At 42.7% G+C, this 19,116-nt stretch overlaps 1 protein-coding gene across 1 annotated transcript in view; it reads left to right on the forward strand.

Annotated features, from left to right (window-relative positions):
- The window catches only part of UNC80 (unc-80 homolog, NALCN channel complex subunit), a 113,395-nt gene that overhangs the window by 71,137 nt on the left and 23,142 nt on the right, over positions 1-19,116 (forward strand). Inside the window, exons 39-54 of the mRNA XM_057389866.1 lie at positions 507-690; positions 1,246-1,340; positions 2,179-2,268; positions 2,659-2,760; positions 4,553-4,733; positions 5,599-5,867; positions 7,190-7,324; positions 8,034-8,172; positions 9,154-9,250; positions 9,854-10,024; positions 10,223-10,315; positions 12,222-12,257; positions 12,562-12,780; positions 13,605-13,805; positions 16,129-16,252; positions 18,527-18,652. Coding sequence (XP_057245849.1) covers positions 507-690; positions 1,246-1,340; positions 2,179-2,268; positions 2,659-2,760; positions 4,553-4,733; positions 5,599-5,867; positions 7,190-7,324; positions 8,034-8,172; positions 9,154-9,250; positions 9,854-10,024; positions 10,223-10,315; positions 12,222-12,257; positions 12,562-12,780; positions 13,605-13,805; positions 16,129-16,252; positions 18,527-18,652 — 2,262 coding nt within the window. The remainder of the gene's footprint in view (positions 1-506; positions 691-1,245; positions 1,341-2,178; positions 2,269-2,658; positions 2,761-4,552; positions 4,734-5,598; positions 5,868-7,189; positions 7,325-8,033; positions 8,173-9,153; positions 9,251-9,853; positions 10,025-10,222; positions 10,316-12,221; positions 12,258-12,561; positions 12,781-13,604; positions 13,806-16,128; positions 16,253-18,526; positions 18,653-19,116) is intronic.

Genomic DNA, 19,116 nt, shown 5'->3' on the forward strand with positions numbered 1-19,116 from the left:
AGTTGTAGACAAGTAGAATGGTCCCAGCACCAGAAACCTTTAATTATTTCTCTTGATTTGGCTTCAGAAAGTGTTTTGCTGTTAGGCAGTCCTCTTGGAACAAAACTAGCAACTTCATTCAAGATTCTGGAAAAGTGCTGCAGTTATGAGATTAAGCATAAAAAGTGTATGCTTCTCCAGGGAGCCTGCTGTTGTTTGGGAGTTGTCTACATGGCAGCTCTACAGAGCAGAAGCAATAGGAAGCCTCTTCCTGCAGAGGTTTTTCCTTTTACTCATCTACAGTGGTACTTAAGGTGTTATACTGCAACAGTACATTTTGCTCTCGATCTTCATGATCTCTAGAAAAAGAAAGGTTGTTCTTTCGTATGTACAATCTTTTGGGATGAAAGTTTAATGAGTTTATCCTTCTGAGTGAAGAAAGGTGGAACAATAGTCTTATTCTMTATACAATGATCTGCACAGTTAAAAGTGTGTGTACAACTTGATTTTCCTCTTACTACCTGCAGGTAGGATTGATCATGTATTTTGTACGGACTCCGTGTGAATGGGGCATGGATGCCATTTCTGCCACTCTTACATTCCTTTGGGAAGTAGTGGGTTATGTTGAAGGACTTTTCTTCAAAGATCTCAAGCAGACTATGAAGAAGGAACAATGTGAAGTGAAGCTGCTGGTGACTGCCTCAATGCCAGGTATGACAAATGAGTCTTTAAATACCTTTCACTTCAAAGTTTATAGCYCACTCTACCAAAAGGAGATCCAGTAGAACTGGATCAGAAAAAGACCTGGTACAAATGGCTGCATATTGTAAGACAGTTTTCTTTTAGTTAAGTATTCAGTCAGTAAATTCTACTGCTAATTCCTTTAGCTAATTCCTTGAGCCTCTTTAAGAGTTCCAARAGAAGAAAAACAAAAAGTGAATTAGAACAGAGCTTTGGGCCAGTTGGGCTGAGAAAGGCTGGCCAGGATCATCATTGTAAAGCTCAACCATTCAGACTGTAGCCATCATGAGTCAGAAAAGAGATTTCTTGCTGAAAAACAGATTTGACAGGGGCTGCTAAAGCCAGCTTATCCTTTAATAACAGATAAATTTCTCATTAACTGTGGACGTGTGAGACTGTGTTGGCACTACTTAATGGTTCCAGACAGGATTGAATTTTAAATATTACTCTTCCTCTGGGGATAGTCTCCTAAAATTTTGTTAATTAAAGAGGCCAGGGAGAATGCAACAACTTTTCTTCCTTTAGGCACCAAAACCCTTGTCGTGCATGGACAGAACGAGTGTGATATCCCAACACAGTTACCAGTCCACGAGGACACCCAGTTTGAGGCTCTTCTGAAGGTAAGAGTGAGTTTTTGAGCTGGACAAACTGCCGTACCTGTATGCCAAGCGATCTATTTTGCCTGATATCCTGTTCCAATGTCAGGAAGGTAATTTCTGCTGACAGGCATTTCTGTGTCTCTGTCAGGGGAGCTTGGTTGCAAGAAATGGGATCCCACATTAGAAGATTATAGAAATGTTCTGAACTTACAGAAAGCACAAACCCGAAAAAAACTCCTGCAGCTTGTTGGGTGTTTGCTGTATACTTTTGATAAATACAAAAATAATTTGATTGTTTGGTTTTATCAATACCAGAGACAACAGTGTGATCAAGATCAGATTGAAAATGATGGTTCAGTAGCCACAACGATATTGTGGAATCCGGGAGAAAAAATTCCTGGATGGTTTTAACTGACCCACATAGGAAAAATATTTGTAAAAGCCTTCAGTGTCTCTGAGCATGTTAAATTTTAATGGGAATTACATCACAGTGTTTCAAAGGGTCAGAACATCAGTATCTCTGCATATCACCTATCACTAAAGCTTGATAAATACCCAGGCCCATATGGCTCATAYAGTGAGACAAGTATGTGTGATATGAAGACATCAAAATAAGCAATATCAGTCTTCRGGACTGTGATACCAGCGTGCCTTGATTATCACAAACAAATTCAAGTACTGCATTATTAAAAACAGAAATAAAGAATTAAAGCCAGAACAGTGTCTGTTCTGTCCAGCCAGATTGAGACATGCATGTTTGTGCCTTTATAAGTTATTAGATGAACATTCTTTTYGGTGTTGTGGTATTTGTACAAGACAACTAAAAAGTAAAAGGATATTTTGATTTCTTTCTTTTCAGGAGTGTTTGGAGTTTTTTAACATACCTGAAACTCAGTCTTCTAATTATTTTTTGATGGATAAGCGCTGGAATCTCATTCATTACAACAAGGTAAGGCAAAAATCAGGCCCACATGACTTTTTTTCTTTGAGTTTTAATATTCTTCCTTTTTAAACATCAGGGTTTTCTAAAGAAGAAAAAGCAGCCTATAGGTAGAGTTCTGTCCAGTGAGCACCACATCTTTATTTGTGTGTGGTGAAAGATCAGAATTTGACAGAAGAGGAAAGAGGCAGAAGAGGAGCCCCTTGCTCTTAAGACTAGAATGTCTAGTTTTCTTAGAAAAGATCAAATATTTCTTCTATTTATACTCTTTCACAATGTCTAACACTGTCKGAAAGCTCCTGTCCTTCAGAAAGTGCTAAAGGGCCTTTTACTCCTTTCTGTTGAGTGATGCCATAGTATTTATATTTGTTTAAAATGCACTTTTTCCTCTCCTGGCAGACCTATGTCCGTGATATTTATCCTTTCCGGAGGTCGGTTTCTCCCCAGCTCAACCTGGTGCAGATGCATCCAGAAAAGGGTCAAGAGCTCATTCAGAAACAGGTACCTTGCTGTCACCAAACACCTCTGACCAGAAACAAACCCTGAAAATAAGTCTTTCTTTTGCATTTAAAGGCTTTCCCTCATGTTGTATGCAGATCAAGATCATTGCTGGAGAAATAGCAATCAGCATGAACTCTGGCTTAGGGCCATATGTAGTGTACAGTACAGCAAGAAGAGTAAACATTGGGATGTGGATTCCCCCTTTAACTGGATCATTTTGCATTCTCTTATACATGGCCAGAAAAGTTTYAGTTGCCTCAGCTTCAGAAATTGGGTATTCTTTTCTTTAACGTGGCTTCAGTCTTGGGGAACAAGAATGATCTAYTCTACTTTTCTCTGTAGGGAAAGTTACCTGCCTCTCTTCCTTGTCCTGCTCTCAGATGCCAGACTTTATCACAGTTACTYCAGAGGTGCAGCAACTATAAAGCTGCATAAGAACTAGTAGCAGCTAAAATAATGGAAAATATGGTTTATACCATCTCATATGTGTATGGTACAGAATAGGGCAATGTTTTTTGTGTTGCGTCTTCGAGTAGAAAGTCAATAAAAATCTGAAAATACCTGGGACCAACTTGGTTGCTTTTCTCACAGAAATTACTCTCACTCTGGTTCCAGGAGATTTCCCACAAATAAATGAGTTTGATACATGCTACATGATCTCAAAAGACTTAAATGGGCTGTCCATTTTCTGTAAGGTMTTATTTGGCTTTCCATGTTTTTATATTTAGAATGCTTAGAGCCCAAAATATTTCTTAGGTAAATCTTGTATCACAGATTTGCCAGCCTCTCTGTAGTCATGCAAGATGTTGCTGTAAAACACCCACCTTCAACAAWAAAAGCAGCACTACAGTGACTATCCACAGAGCAACAATGCCTGGAAAAGTACTTTTTTTTTTGTTGACCGATTGAACATCCAATTCTGAGTGCACTTCAAGCAAAGTCACAGCAAGGCAGGACATGTGAAATTGGGCTTTGTCACATTTTAAACCACAKGCCTCAAGTTTTGGCTTCATCCCACTACCTAAGAGCTGTTTCCAAAGATAGTTGCTTCTATACTAAACATCACTCTGCCTCATGGTTACTTTTAGCATCAAAATAGAAATAGAGTATCTAGCCTGGCTGGTCCTGCCACTCACAAGTTCAAAGGAGGTTGGTAGAATGGACTCGGTTTCCCCATTAGTGTAAAGTGAATGATCTGAAGGTAAGTGATAGTCTGAAATCTAGTGAGACTTTGCAGTAACACCGAATCTGGCCTGTTTGTTCTACTGTTTGCTTCTCTTTGGCATTGTACATATTTCTATTTTACATATTCTTTCTRTGGCCAGATGTCAGCCAGCCTCATCGCAGAAGGTAGATAGCAATTCCACCTTCATGTTCACTGTAGGTTAAGACCTTGCAGACAGCTACTACAACCACATGGCTTTCAGTTTGGAGTTGGTTTTTCTGACCACCTTGAGACTTACATTAACCTACAGAAGAAGACATGGCAAAGTTCAAAATTGTTTAACAATCATTTAGGGTCCTCCAGAAGACTGAAATAGAAAATGTTGTTAGAACCATTTTTACAAACATGATCCATCTTTGCAGAGCTGGGCTGGAGGACAGTGGTCACACAAATTCCAGCCAGAAGGTGGAACACTAGCCTTTGTGAATTTCTTCATGGTCCTCTGAGCTGTGAGTGCAGCATCTTTCCGATCAGAGAAGCCACAGAAGTGAAGTGGGTGAAGTGCATATACTTTGTAAAGAGCTTTTGGATTAGACTGATAGAGATTTTTGTAATTTTSTCTGCCAGGTATTCACCCGCAAGCTGGAGGAGGTGGGGCGGGTGCTGTTCCTGATCTCACTGACACAGAAGATCCCTCCAGCCCACAAGCAGTCCCATGTGTCCATGCTCCAGGAGGACCTCCTCCGCCTGCCTTCSTTCCCCCGAAGTGCCATTGATGCTGAGTTCTCACTCTTCAGTGACCCCCAAGGTATGATCCTCTGGCAGCTTTCTTGGAGGGCTCTTCAAGGCCTGGAAGGTTTTGGTGAGGTGCTTTATTGCCTTAGAAACACAGGCTTGTAGCTTTTTTTGGAAACAGATGAATCTCTTCGTATGGAAACTGATACGGAGCTGTTGGTTTGTAAACAGAGCAGCAGAAAGGGCTTTACTGTTAGAGTTCTCCAGACACGGCTATTTTCTTTGGATCCAAATGAGAATAAGTTTTAATTGAGTATTAAAATTGTGCATAAGACTACCTGAAAAGGATTTTTTGTATACTCCTTTGCCATCTACTCCGAGGAAGCAATGGACATCCAATGAACACTGGGCAAATTCTGCAGCAGGGATATGGAAACACTTCACATAGAAACTTTGCTCTGAAAGTAAAGTAGGGCATCCAGCCTGATGTGGGGGTTAAAYAGGCCATTCTTGCAGCGTGTTAAGCATTGGCAAGTTCTGTAACAGCCCAAAAGGCTGAATTTCAGAAGCACTATTGTAAGTCTGCATGAAACTCCTGTAATGTGTGGGACACCTGGAGCATAACATTTGAGCAAAAATCTGCACAGCCATTCAGATTGTGTGAGGCAGATGATGCATGTAAAAGCTCAGATCTTCCTGTTTTTAAGAGAAGAGTGTCCAACCAGCAGATCAATTAGCTGTATTACATTTATCATTCTTCATCTTTATATTGATGCTTTTGGTCAAGGTTTGCTCAAGCCCTTACAGAAACACAGGATGGGTGAAAGMATTTTTTAAACGGCTTAAGCAAGGTCAGTGTTGTGGGATGGTTCTGTGCAGAGAGGTGGAGCTGGCTGTGGTGGACAGAGTTAGCTGATGTTGTCTCTTCTGCCCCGCAGCTGGGAAGGAGCTCTTTGGCCTCGATACTCTTCAGAAGAGCTTGTGGATTAAGCTGCTGGAAGAGATGTTCCTTGGCATGCCCAGCGAGTTCCCGTGGGGGGATGAGATCATGCTGTTCTTGAACGTGTTCAACGGAGCCCTGATCCTGCACCCTGAGGACAGTGCCCTGCTCAGGCAGTATGCTGCCACAGTCATCAACACGGCCGTGCACTTCAACCACCTCTTCTCCCTCAGCGGGTACCAGTGGGTGCTGCCCAGCATGCTGCAGGTGAGMATGGCCAACAGCAATCCCAGGGAACGCTGCCGAAAGAACACCCTGTCCTGCCTCCACAAAGCAGCTCTAGGTCAGACCTTAGGAAGAAATTCTGCCCTGTGAGGRTGGGGAGGCCCTCACACAGATTGCCAAGGGAAGCTGTGGTTGTCCCATCCCTGTGACTGTTCAAGGCCAGGTTGGATGGGGTTTGGAGCAACCTGGGGTGGGTGGAAGGTGTCCCTGCCCATGGCAGGGGTGGAACGGGATGGGCTTTAAGGTTCCTTCCAACTCAAACTATCCTATGAATCCATGATGGGATTGACACTCAATGGGGAAACTTCAGTGTGCTGAGTCCTTATGAGAGGTTTTCAGGTGCTGCAAGAAGGCAACAGTGGGATGGCCCAAGTTAGCTTTCTGTTTCCTCCTTAAGTAAATTACTACATTTTACAAATCCCACATCTTTGGCAAAATACTGTCTCCATGGTTCAAATGCCAGCCCTGAAGGAAGTGTCACTCTAAAAATGTTAAAATGCTTTGTAAGTAGGTGGAAGTGTCAGTGTGGTGGAGGACAGAGTAGGAGCTCAAATTATCATGACAAAMCAGAGATGCAGTCTGAAAAGAAGGAAAAAAACAAGCCAATACACCATGCTGGTCAGCTTAGGCATTGTTTTTGAATAATCAGCCACAGAAATAAGGGAGACAAAGTAACTGTTTTAGTGGCACCTCTGCAGGACAGAATGCTGGAGTTGTTATCGATATGAAGCCAAACGTGAATCCTTCTGCTGAAGCTTAAAATAAACAAATATCTTAAATGCCAGTCTGGGGTGACTATGCAGATTTGTATCTTGTGAAAAACATGGGATAATTCTGCTTTCATCAGCAGGACTCCTGACTGGAAGTACTGGCTCTATCCAGCTCAAAGAGAGCATTAGTTAATTCGAGAGACAGCAGGAGAACAGGGACATTGATCTAGAAAACATGTCTTGAAGATTTTATTAACTGAAAATGATAAAGATTCAGGAAGAAAGCACTAACTGGTTTCTAACAAGTAAAGTGCTTCTAGGAAGGAGAGGGAAGGAATCCACCCCAATATGTAGGACAAAAAATACTTGCCTAAAAATTGTGAAGAAGTTTCAAGCATGAAAAGCAAACTTTTTTCCTAAGGATATTTTGTCCCTGAAATGCATTGCCAGAGAGGGTGGTTCTGTCTCCATCTTTAAAAGTGTGTTAGACAAACCTACCAGGAATGACTGTGCTGTATTGATTGAACCTGTGTTGAGGAGATGAGGAGCTCTTTCACTGGAGCAGTGCCTCCATGTCCTTTTCCCTGTACTCAGGTGTACTCTGACTATGAAAGCAACCCCCAGCTGCGCCAGGCMATCGAGTTTGCGTGCCGCCAGTTCTACGTCCTGCACCGCAAGCCCTTCATCCTGCAGCTCTTTGCCAGTGTGGCCCCTCTGCTGGAGTTCCCTGTGAGTAAGAGTCATTCCTGTGTCTTGGGAGCTGCCTGTGTGTACAGAGATCACCAGAAAAGAACGCTCTGTGCTGCACAGAACCAGGTCTTGATTTATTTCTGCACATTTCTGTACTTCATGTGATGGAGCAGAGTGCTGAGATWGTGAGCTGCTGGTGTCCAGGCCACTAAATGTGGTCTCATTTTAGATTTCTGTGTACACATATATCATAAAAGGACAATAATGATTTGTAACTCTTTAAATGCAAATCCATTCTGATAATCTAGCAATAAGAATTAAAAGCTTAATGCCAAGTTTTGGCCCATGTGAAGTCTATGAATAGATTAGTCATGAAATATTCATTAATTACCTTTTAATATTTTATTGAGTTCAGGCAAGTTAATGGAATCTTAATTTGRTGTGGGGCTGCCCACTCTAACTGCACATACACTGTCAGCACACCTATCTTTATGCTTCACAGGGCAGCAAAGATGTGTGTGCAATTTTCAGGTTGTGCTTCTCTTAAACATAGGTATCTTGATGCACTGTGAAGCCTTTCTGGCCTTAGAGTTAAAGCTTTGTAATAAAGTGAGATTTTATGACTTTGTTAAATTCTATAAAAAGTTACATGTATGTGGACCCTTTGTTGAAAACAAAGGTTAACCACACCCCCAGATAAAGATTCCTGGGGTGACATGAATGTCTCTTGTCTCATGTTCTCTTGAAGGATGCTGCAAACAATGGAACCAGCAAAGGAGTGTCAGCTCAGTGCTTGTTTGACCTGCTGCAGTCTTTGGAGGGAGATACTCCAGATATTTTGGATATCTTAGAGCTGGTGAAAGCAGAAAAGCCTCTCAAGTCATTAGGTAATACCAAAGCACTCTTTATTTGGTAATTCTGGTGTACTGTTTATTGATTCAACAAACATTTGATGCAGCAGGATTTTTCCAGAGCCCTTCTCTTCTTCGGGAATATCCTATCTGTTTCTTCTGCCTCATGAYGCTTTTATGATTGGCTTTATCACCATCATCCTTTTGATATTTTCTGTAGGTGGAAAAATATTAATTAATTTTATTCCAAAGCTACTTTTTGTGCTTTAAACCTCCTAGTCTGAGACTGGCCGCTGATATTTTGAATTTTATCATGCGTGGGTGAAGAATTAACGTGCCTAACAAACTGTATCATGCTGACAAGATCAGTGTCATCCTCTGCTCTGCTCYGTGTGGGTCACAAACAAAAGCATCTTCTCTTGTGGGCAGACTGTGACGTGTAGAAAATGATGGATACAATTCAGACATTCAGCAGTGCTGAGCTCCTGCAGGGATGTTGATTTATTGTAAAGTACTATACGGCTGTATGGTGTATCCATGGATGGCTCCATGTTTCTTGATAGTTATCCATGCAGTGCAGCATTTAAGAATTCGGCTGCTTTGTGATTTGCTGGGAAGTAATTTTTGCTGATTTTTATAAGGATCTTCAAGTTGGTTTGTAGTATGTTACTTAAATGCTTTTGAAACATTTTTTTCTGAAAACACTAGCAAAACAGACTCAATTTTGTACTGTCACCCATGTGGCTATGAGTATAGAAGGAGTTTGGTTTTTTGAGAAGTAAAACTAACTTTTGCCATCACTGGTGCATCAGCATTGTTTTTTTTTTGTGTGGTTGGAACATCTAAGAAAAATCAGAGGGAGCATAAAAGTTAATGTTAATTTGACTTTTCTTTGCCTTTTATGAGCAAAAMAGTAAAATAAACAATAGGAGAGGGGGGAAAGGAAGAAGTGTGACRGCTCCTTTCATATTCAGTATGATTTTGTGATTGTTTTCTCATATTGCTTTTCTCCCTCAGACTTCTGCTATGGGAATGAAGACCTGACCTTTTCCATCAGTGAAGCCATCAAGCTGTGTGTGACAGTGGTGGCTTATGCTCCTGAGTCATTCAGAAGGTGATAATCTGTTGTTTTAGTTTGTGCAGACTCAGAAAAGGCATCAAAGCAGCATGTGGTGTGTGAAAGCAAGGTTGGCAGCTGGAGGCAGTGGATGTAGTGATGCATTCCAAGCATGGGGCTTCTCTGGGGCCAAGCCTCTGCCTGTTACCCCTTCCTAAAATCCTAAACAGGATAGCATCCAGAACAGCAACATGTAAGCTGGTTATYGGGGGGATCACACCATGTCCTGCCATTTTCTGCCATCAGAGGAGATAYGGAAAGACCAGGAAGATACAGAGAGAGGGGAGATAAACTTACTCAAGTACAAAGGTTAATTTGCAAGAAGGAATCAAAGAATAAGAGTCTTTGGAAGGGAAAGTGCTTGTTAGCAAATGGATGACATATTTGGAAAATGACATATCATTATTGTTTCATGCATCATCTAGTTTCCCCCTKAAGTTCCTAATCCTATTGTTTCTTTGACTCAAGACTTCTAGTGAGAAGCAATGAAAACACAAACCTAGTGAAGATCCAGGGTCTTCAGATAGAAACGTAAACCTYTACCTAATGTGAGTCCAGGAATGACAAAGCAAAACAAACCAAGCAATGTTATCTTTCCAGCCTCCAGATGCTGATGGTCTTGGAAGCACTGGTTCCCTGTTACTTGCAAAAACTGAAGCGACAGACCTCTCAAGCAGAGACTGGAACAGCAGCTCGTGAGGAGATTGCTTCCATGGGTGCCCTTGCCACCTCTTTGCAGGCTCTTCTGTACAGTGTAGAAGTTCTCACCAGGTAACACACCAAGGCTGAGCTTTGTTTGGCTGTCCATGCAGGGAGAGGGAATGCACAGGAGGCCGCAACATGCAGCTTAGCTTGAGCAATGGTTGAGTTTTAGGCTTGGTAAAGTTAGTGCCAGATTTCAGAGCACAAGCAGAATTTCTGTGTGCTTGTTAGATTTGTGTTGTGTGCTGTTCACCTTCTCTTTGCCAGGCCTATGACAGCCCCGCAGATGAGTCGATGTGACCAAGGTCATAAAGGGACCACAACTGCAAACCACACCATGTCAGCAGGTGTGAACACCAGGTGAGGCTTTTCCTTCTTTCTCATTTTTCAGAAACTTCTTTCTTTTTTTTTTTTCTTTCTTTTTTTTTTTTTTTTTCAGTAAGATAACGTGTCACTGCTCAGAGTTCTTTGGCCTCAGACAGCTGAGGGAGTGCTTTAGGTACTGTGGGAGAAAACAGTCACATAAAAAGCACACATACCACGGGACTCCATTTCTGATGGTAACCAAAATACCCAAGACTAGGATTTCTAGTGTAAAATGATGTAATTAAATAGAAGACCAGGATATCAAATTGGAGGACACACATCCTAAATTACTTATTCCCCTTTTTCCCCTTCGGAAGCATGATGCTGAAGCTCACTCATTCTCTGCTTTGCTTCCTGCTGAGTCCACTGTCAAAGTGGGTAGAGCATGTTTGGACAGCAGAAAGGTCAGATCTGGCCTTGTTCTAAGGGGCTGAAGAGCATTACAAATGCAATTTGCCTGGAAGAATGACTGAAAATATTTTTGTCCTTAACAAATCTGAAAATCCAACAAAACCCAAAAGAACTTTCACACAGAAGAAGGAAACAGAGAAGGACATGGCACCAGTGAACTGTAATTCTGCTCCTCAGCCATAGTGGCCATTCAAGTTAGGCTGTTGCAAATAAGGCAAGGCCACTGYGAATTTACTTGGTCACAGAAGTGCTTAAAAAATCTTGTTATAAAATCCACCCACAGGTATTTGGGATTGTGACGTTTCTGTTTTTTGGTGGGTTTGTTTTTTGTCTTTTTTTTTCAGTAGGCAGCCTTGCCTTCTCCTGGCCAGACTATGCCTTATCTAAAAATCTGAATGTTTGCGCCGACCTGGAAAAGGAATTCTACCCTAGCAAAAGCTGGGGTAGCTGTTTTTCCAGACTTTTCCAAGCTATTACCTTCTTTCTTTTTTCTTATTCAAGGGAGCTAGAAATCACCCTCTGCATGGATCATCAAAGGGTGATTATGTCAGTTAATAAATGTGTAGTGTACACATCTTGGTTGATAATTCCTGGAATCAGTCTGTTATTCTTTAAAACCTAGTCAGTCATTGCTGAAACATGGCTTTGACTTTAAACCCATGATCTGAGAAGTAAACTCCATATATGATAAACCAGCAGATAAACCAGACATGCTCAAGTTCTGAAGTGGACATGTTCCATTTACTTCCACTACAAGATTGCTCAGTCTGAGGAAAATAAGGTGTAATGGAAAGTAGTGCTTTATTGTCTGCTGATTTTGGAGAGCAGTTAATATGTATCTGCTGACAGACAATGTAGAGATTCCCAATGCAGTGTGACTCAGGCAYCTTGATTTACACTTCCAGATTTTTCTGATTATCAAACCTTCAGTCTCTGATCCAAAATATTTTTACACTGCTCCAGGGTTCCTGCACTTGTTTCTTCTGTTGAGTTATCATTGCAACAGACATCTGCTAGCAACAGCAGGAGTCTCATGATGTTAGAATGATTCCTGTTCCAGCCTTGGACATGTTAGCCAAGTGGCACAGGGTCGTCTATTAATGCTTTCTTAACAAGAAGTAACAAGAGAAAATGACAATAAAACAAAGAAAACCCCACACTGAGGCATTCTTTCCACTTGGCGAGCTCTGGCTTAATGGAATAGACTGAGCACTRGTGTGAAAATCAGTAAAAGAAATCATTCAAAAGAGAGCTATGGTTTTTATGCCTAATTTTTTCCTTCATAACAAGGTCAATAACTCTAGGAGAATGTTTTTTGATGGAAGTTGGGAGGTAAAGGTTGTTCAGTGTGGCATATGTGTAGACCAAGATCCCATCCTGCCCATGATGAGCAAAGCTCTGGGCTAGARCACTCTCACTTGCTTTTAGAAAGGCAARTTKARGCACTACTAAGTTGCTCTTTACACYCTTACTGTTTCTGTTTTCCCAGGTACCCAGAACAGGGAGCCAAACTACATTTTATCAGGTACAGTAAATTTTTTTCCCACTCTCCCCTGATGTGTGATGAACCATTCCCACTCACTGTTTCTTGTTCAGAGGAAAGTAGCAAAGTATAGTTCATATAGAAAATATTTACATTTTTAGCAAGACTTTGCAGATTATAACTTCCCTTTTTTGTTTCTTAACTGAAGATGCAATTACCTTTCTTTCAGTTGCAGAGGAAAGCATTTGTTGCCAAAAAAAAAAAAAGATGAAAGGTGGTAATAACCTATCCTTGATGATCCACTGCATGTAACATTCCCTACTGTGTCTCACTTTGTATCCTCCAGGGAGAACCTTCATTTATTGGAGGAGGGCCAGGGTCTTCCCCGAGAGGAGCTAGATGAACGGATTGCCAGAGAGGAGTTCAGGAGACCACGGGAGTCATTGCTGAATATATGCACAGAGTTTTACAAACACTGTGGTCCGAGACTGAAGATTTTGCAGAAYCTGGCTGGTGAGCCCCGAGTGACTTCTCTGGAGCTGCTGGATGTGAAGTCCCACATGAGGTATTCCACAGGCATTCTGCTTTTACTTGTTCATTTCTGGGGGATTTTAGCTCTTTCATTTTCACAATAGCAGATGCAATCACTTTTTAGTGGTGTAGTTGCATGCTTTTGTCTTTGTCAGGGTTGTGACCTGAAATGTTCAATCATAGTTATCTCTAAATAAAAGCAAATATATCTTGATCCTTACATAAATTCGTAAGTGACATGACTGACAGGATTTTACCACTACAGGAAAAACTCAGTTCTACACAGAGACAAGATTTATCAGAATGTGATGTGACAGTCATGGTCTTGGGAAGCTTGTTGCCTAAAATCAGGCTCACCTGAAACAGAGGCCAGATAAACTTTTTTGCATTTTTTTTTTAAATGTAACACCTGAAAATTGCACAGTRAGATTTCCTAAAGTGATAACACTGAAAAACAAACACAGAACCAAACCAAAACACTTATTAATTGACAAATAGGTGATGTCAGTTCTGTGCTCCACAGGCATTTGCAATGTTGTAGTCTTACTGCCAGTTCAGGTACTTTGGTTTTAGCTACACAAATCTGTGATTCCTGATGTTCCCTTGGTGCATTTAATGACAATGTAAAAGTAATATTAAGACCGTTCAACTGTTCTTTAATATAAACAGTGATTCCAGCAAAACAGTCTTAGCAGACCAGAACTGTGTTATGAGATCTAAGAGATTAAATATAGCACATTTGACTTTTGCATCATTTTTCTTTTTACCAGGCTCCTGAATWTTTATATGCTAGTCCATTGGTGTGTGTGGAAAAATGCAAGTTGTATTTATTTTTCTCTTAATGACCCATGTTTTCAGATTGGCAGAAATTGCCCATTCCCTGCTGAAACTGGCTCCTTATGACACGCAGACGATGGAGAGCCGAGGGCTGCGGCGCTACATCATGGAGATGCTGCCCATCACTGACTGGACAGCTGAGGCGGTGAGACCTGCCCTGATCCTCATCTTAAAGAGATTGGATCGTATGTTCAATAAAATTCACAAGATGCCTACTCTGAGGTGAGCAGGAAAACTCTGGAAACCCTCTGGGGTCCGTTTCTGATGTTGCAAGCCTTGAAGTGTGGGTATGTCCTCTACCTCAAGCTGTCGTGTTGCAGTGAGCCTTTACAACACACAAGAAAATTACAGTTGTTTTTATCTATGTAAGCRTGTGTTTACCTGGATGTTTTCATTGTGTCTTCTGGTAGCAGCACAGTTGTTAAGAACTACAGCAGGAACTTCCAGAAATCTCATTTTTCTTTCCCCAAAAGAAATCTTCAGATTTTTTCCATCTCCTTGCCCTCTTAATTAACTTTAGTTGCAAGCTTTTTAATGGAAAGTTAAACTGTAGTAACAGTATTTCTAACATGGTGACACTGTTACATTCTCTGTAAAGACAAACATAGGAGCTATGCAGAAGGTTCTGAGGGCTCTCTTGTAAAATGCACAGAACTTCATTTACTGCTTCAGATCCACGCCTAATGGAAGCCTGGTTTATCACACAGTGGCATTATGTACACGTATAGGCTTTGRTAATTTCAAGAAGTATTGACTATGRGGCATTCCTACCTTGTAGGCAGTGGTACCAATCCAGTCTGGGTAGTATAAAATCTTTCAGACCTGTGAATTTTCCAGTGATTTGATTAAAAAGAGTCAATGGTGTTGGTCACCCTCATGGGCATATATCCTCAATTGCTTGAATAAGTCACTTCATTGGCAGTCTCAACTGAGAAGCCAAAACATATAAGAGGACATCAGAATTATGCCCCAGTAGGAATCAAAGATGGACCAAATCATAGGGAGGTGACCTCTTCTTTCTGGCATCACTATTCATCACTTTCCTTTGGCTAACCTGCTCCAAGAAATTCCACCCTTGCAGCGAATTCAGAGGCAGAAATTTTGAAGCTTCTCCCTCCTGGTGTTTTGATTCTTTGCTATGTCTTGTCTGCTTCACATTCATTCTTTCTTTCTCCATTCATACTTTCAACTGTCTCGAAGGCGGGTGGAGGTTTCTGCTCCTGAAGATCTTTCTTCCTTATGTAAGCTGAATGGACATCCATAAATTGAAATTCCTTTCATATTCTCTCTCTATGCCTGTCCTTCTGCTTCACTTAAATTACTCTTTTGACCACAAAGGGACAGCAAAGCCACAGGGCCAAATGCAGCAACTACATTTAAGCATCACTAAGCCAAGCAGTCTCTTTGCGATGGGTCTGGGTGCCAGACCCCAGGAGCCRTCCCTCGGGGTACTCACAATCACAATCTTATACACTGCCTTCTGTGGGCATCCCACTCCAAACCCAGTGTCTTCTGGCATCAGTAAATGTGTAAGAAGTAGTACAAGAAAAAGCGACTGTTGTGGAGATTTAGTTGCAGTGGATGCTCAAAAGTGAAATGTATGTTGGTCTGCAGAAGAACTTGCTTAGTGAATGCTTCATTCCCCCTGTGGCTCTGAGAAGTAGCTTGGCTGGGATATTGTTTAAGGTTTGAGCTAACAGGTTATGCCAGCCTTGTCTTTCTGTCCCACTAAGTGCAGAGTCCACTGTTGGTTTGTGAACTACARTGACTGCATAGAGTCATTGAGATGRAGGGGGTGAGCCACTTTGAWGTTACCTGTGCTGTGTCTGTGTATGATTATGATGGGCAATTTTTTCAATATGTGGCACAAGTCCTAAATGTTTTTTCGGTGAAAAAAGCAAAGTGTCAGGGAAGAAAGGATCCTGGAATTAAGGACTTTGGTGCTGATAAGGAGTGAATCATTCCTCGGGCACAAGGTGAAGAAGATGAAGATTGTRCAACTGGGCCAGTTTACATTTAGGGCAATCTGTGTCTGCGAGTGATGCTGACAGAGCAGCCAGACGACAGAGGAGTTCACAGAGAGTGATCGGCCTGATGGTGTTTGTTCATGTCAATGGAATTGTCCACAAGCCACATGAGATGGAGGATGTAGTCTTCATTGGGAGAGTGGCACAGCAGACCTTTCTCCACGCAGTCACCTGAGGCCAYTGTGTGGGCTTCCTTTCATTCCTCGTCTGTCGGAAGGAAGCGTCGGGGAGTGAAATGCAGCTCCTCCACCGCTGTTGTGAATGGTTTCTGTCACTAGCACATCCCCCTCTGCCGTGTTTCTCGTCTCTCAAGCACCCCGTGTGCTCTGTGGCTCTCTGCCTTCCTGAAGCATAGTGTGGGTAAAGCCTTCTCTCTGTCGCACACTCTGTGCTACCCTGGACGTCGCTGCTGTCTGACACATCCTCTCTGTGGGCGTCATTGTGTGTCAGTTGCCATGTTTGGGCATCTGGTGGGGGGCAGGAGCCCGCAGCTAACGGCACCTACTGTTGTATTGCAGGCGCCAGGTTGAGTGGGAGCCTGCCAGCAGTTTGATTGAAGGGGTTTGTTTGACACTTCAGAGGCAGCCTATCATATCCTTCCTGCCTCACCTTAGGTCTCTGATCAATGTCTGTGTCAATCTGGTGAGTAGCTGAGCGGCAACCCCGTGAACCTTTGCCAAACTTTCCCCTGCTGTTGACTTCTCTGGACTGAAGATGACAGTTTATTCCCRTTCCTGTCATTTTACCCATCCCCTTTACCCCTTACAAGGGGACTTCACAAGTGATACTAGGGATAGGAAGGTTCATTTTTGAAGTGGTGCATGGGGAGATGCAGTGATCGATAGCAGCGGTCAAGTGATTTATTTTCCATTACTTCCCACGCACCACTTTGAAGATCCACCTTTGCCAGACTGAGCTGAGAGTTGAGGGCTGCAAGTTGGAGAGTGGGGTGGTGGAGACTGCACACACCTGGTAGAGACAGGGAAGAGGGTGGCACTGGGGATACCTACCGTCCCCAGTGGGGAAGGGCCCTGATGGCTCTGTCAGAGGCCATCGGGTGCTGGATAGTTAGACAGATTTACAAGGTGAATTGACTCCACTGTTTGTAATGTCCCTGGCTTGATCTAGTACAAGTTTGCACTGTGCAATGTTCAGATCCCTCTCTTTGTAACGTTTATGCTCCTGTGTTACAATGGACATGAGACTCTGCCTGGTCATTCAGTGATAGATCGGTGTTTCTGCAGCTGTTACACTGGGGCAAACCTCCACTTTGATACAGCATAACTCCAGCCATTTGGGCAAACATACAGGCTTTGATTCCATGTGGAAAAAACATAAATAAAGATGGAAAGGTTGCACTCATTTTTATTGTTACTGGGTTTTATAACATTTTCTCCTTAGAGCATAAATGTTGTAACCTTATCTAGCAGCTGTAAAAAACATTACAGGGTTCATCAGTGCTCTGAGGGGCTTTAAGAGCAATGATCATTAGCAAAAATGCAATAGCTGGTTTGCCAGGTTCCTGTCCTTCAAGTCCATTCAGTACTCATTGCTGCAAGGGCAGGGAAGCTCCAACCTGTCAGAGTCCATGAGACTTCTTTCTCATTAAGGCAGAGGTAGTAGCTGCCTGGTGCTAATACAAATCTGGGCCCTCAGACTACTTAGAGTTGTCACATGGGGAGGTTGCTACACAGATCAAATAGGAATTTGGAAAGGAGTTTGGCAAGCAAGCATGGCAGAGTGAATGATCCCAGCAAGCTCTCCAAGGGGCCCACAAAAAGATTTAGCCCATGCTCTAAATATAGCAGAATGGTCTACAATGCTGAAGTGCAGTCATCACACTTACATTCCACTAGCTGGTAATACCAGGGAGAGCTGCCAGGAGCATGTGCTCTTACTGCTGTAAGTATTTTACTTTTAGCTGTCAGAACTGTGTGCGCTAGGAGCTGTGGGAGCACTGACTGCATGGTGTGTCATGTGTAGACCACGAAGCCCAAAATCAATCAGCCAGGAAGGTGGGGAAGTATTTCAGTAATAATCCATGGTGATGTAAAGAAGGAGCTCTGACTCTTCCCCTTCTAAATTGTCCATTGGTTTTGTGGCAAGAATATGGTTACTACCTTTTTCCCCAGGCTGAATTTGGAAAAGAAGCATTCATTCATCTCCCGTAAGCTTAGATATCTGTCAGGTAGCTTCTCCCTGTTCCCTTCATCTGGATGTGTCTGATCATGGCGAGAAACAGGCATATGCAGGCCTGTGATTTAATTCCCCCTGAGGGACATATCCCAAGCAGTACAAATATCTCTCCCCTAAATGTGCTTTTTCCTTGTGGTGATTATTCAAGGGGGTCCAGACAACCAGGTCACATGCAGGTGACTCTGGTTCAGATATCTGGGGTCAGTCAGTGGAGATGAATCATGCTTAGAGTCCCCCAAAACAGACTGTTTGAGAGGAATCTGAACATTGCACAAAACCCAGCTTGGGTCAGACTTAGGACATTATTTTTTCAAGCAAGGGAAGGGAAAAGACATGCAGTTTCAATGCAGACTTTTTGCTTTGATGACAGATTTATATTTGTTACAGTTGTCAAATGACATATCCTCCAACTCTAGCTGTTCCACCAGTCCAGTGCTGGTCATTCAGGGCTGGTACTGGGTACATTTACAAATGTACCRGGTTACCTGTGCACTCCTCCCATCCTTGCTGGTTCCCTCTCTTCCCCTCCCTTTCCTGCTAGAACTCCTTCTCCTCGCTGGCCTCAGCTCCTGCAAGGACCACTGGGGGGGCTGGTTCTCCTGGATCCACCCCAACTCAGTGCTCAATGAAAGGCACTTCCATTTCACTGATGTTGGAGGATATGGCATGGATGAAACTGTAAGTAGCCCATTGTGGTGATGTGCTCTGTTTGTATTGCAGGTGATGGGAGTGGTAGGACCCTCCAGTGTGGCTGACGGATTACCCCTTCTTCATCTCAGCCCTTATCTCTCGCCACCTCTGCCCTTCAGCACAGCTGTTGTCCGGCTTGTAGCATTGCAGATACAGGTGTGTCTGCCCTGGCCCACAGCCAGGCCTTTAGAGCTTCTGGTTGAGACACCAGCTCATTGGTGCTCTGTTTTCTTTCTGCAAAAGCTGGGCAAAAACTGTGGAACATATACCAAAACTAAAGAGAAGCAACATGTAAATTCTCCCTCCTTTCTGAAGGCTTGAACTGAGCTCAGAATTCATCTGTTGGGGCCAAGTCCACACCAAGCATCCATCAGCTTAACACTGCCATTGAAGTCCAGGGAGTTTGGCTGATGGATGCTGTTTAAGGCTCTGACAAGCAGGTTAGGATTCTCTGCAGGATCTAAGGAGTTAGCATAAGACTCCTGCCACAGGGAGATGGGCCCTGGCTTGGGTCACATCCCTGCAACCCTTCCTATCTTCCTGTGGGGTGTGTGTAACTGAGAGTGGAGTTTGTGCTCTTCTGCTCTTAGCTGAACTGGTCACACAGTGCATAAACAGCA

The sequence above is a fragment of the Malurus melanocephalus genome, unplaced genomic scaffold, assembly GCF_030028575.1.
Source record: "Malurus melanocephalus ecotype Western Australia unplaced genomic scaffold, MMel_1.1 scaffold_20, whole genome shotgun sequence".
Classification (NCBI taxonomy): Eukaryota; Metazoa; Chordata; class Aves; order Passeriformes; family Maluridae; genus Malurus; species Malurus melanocephalus.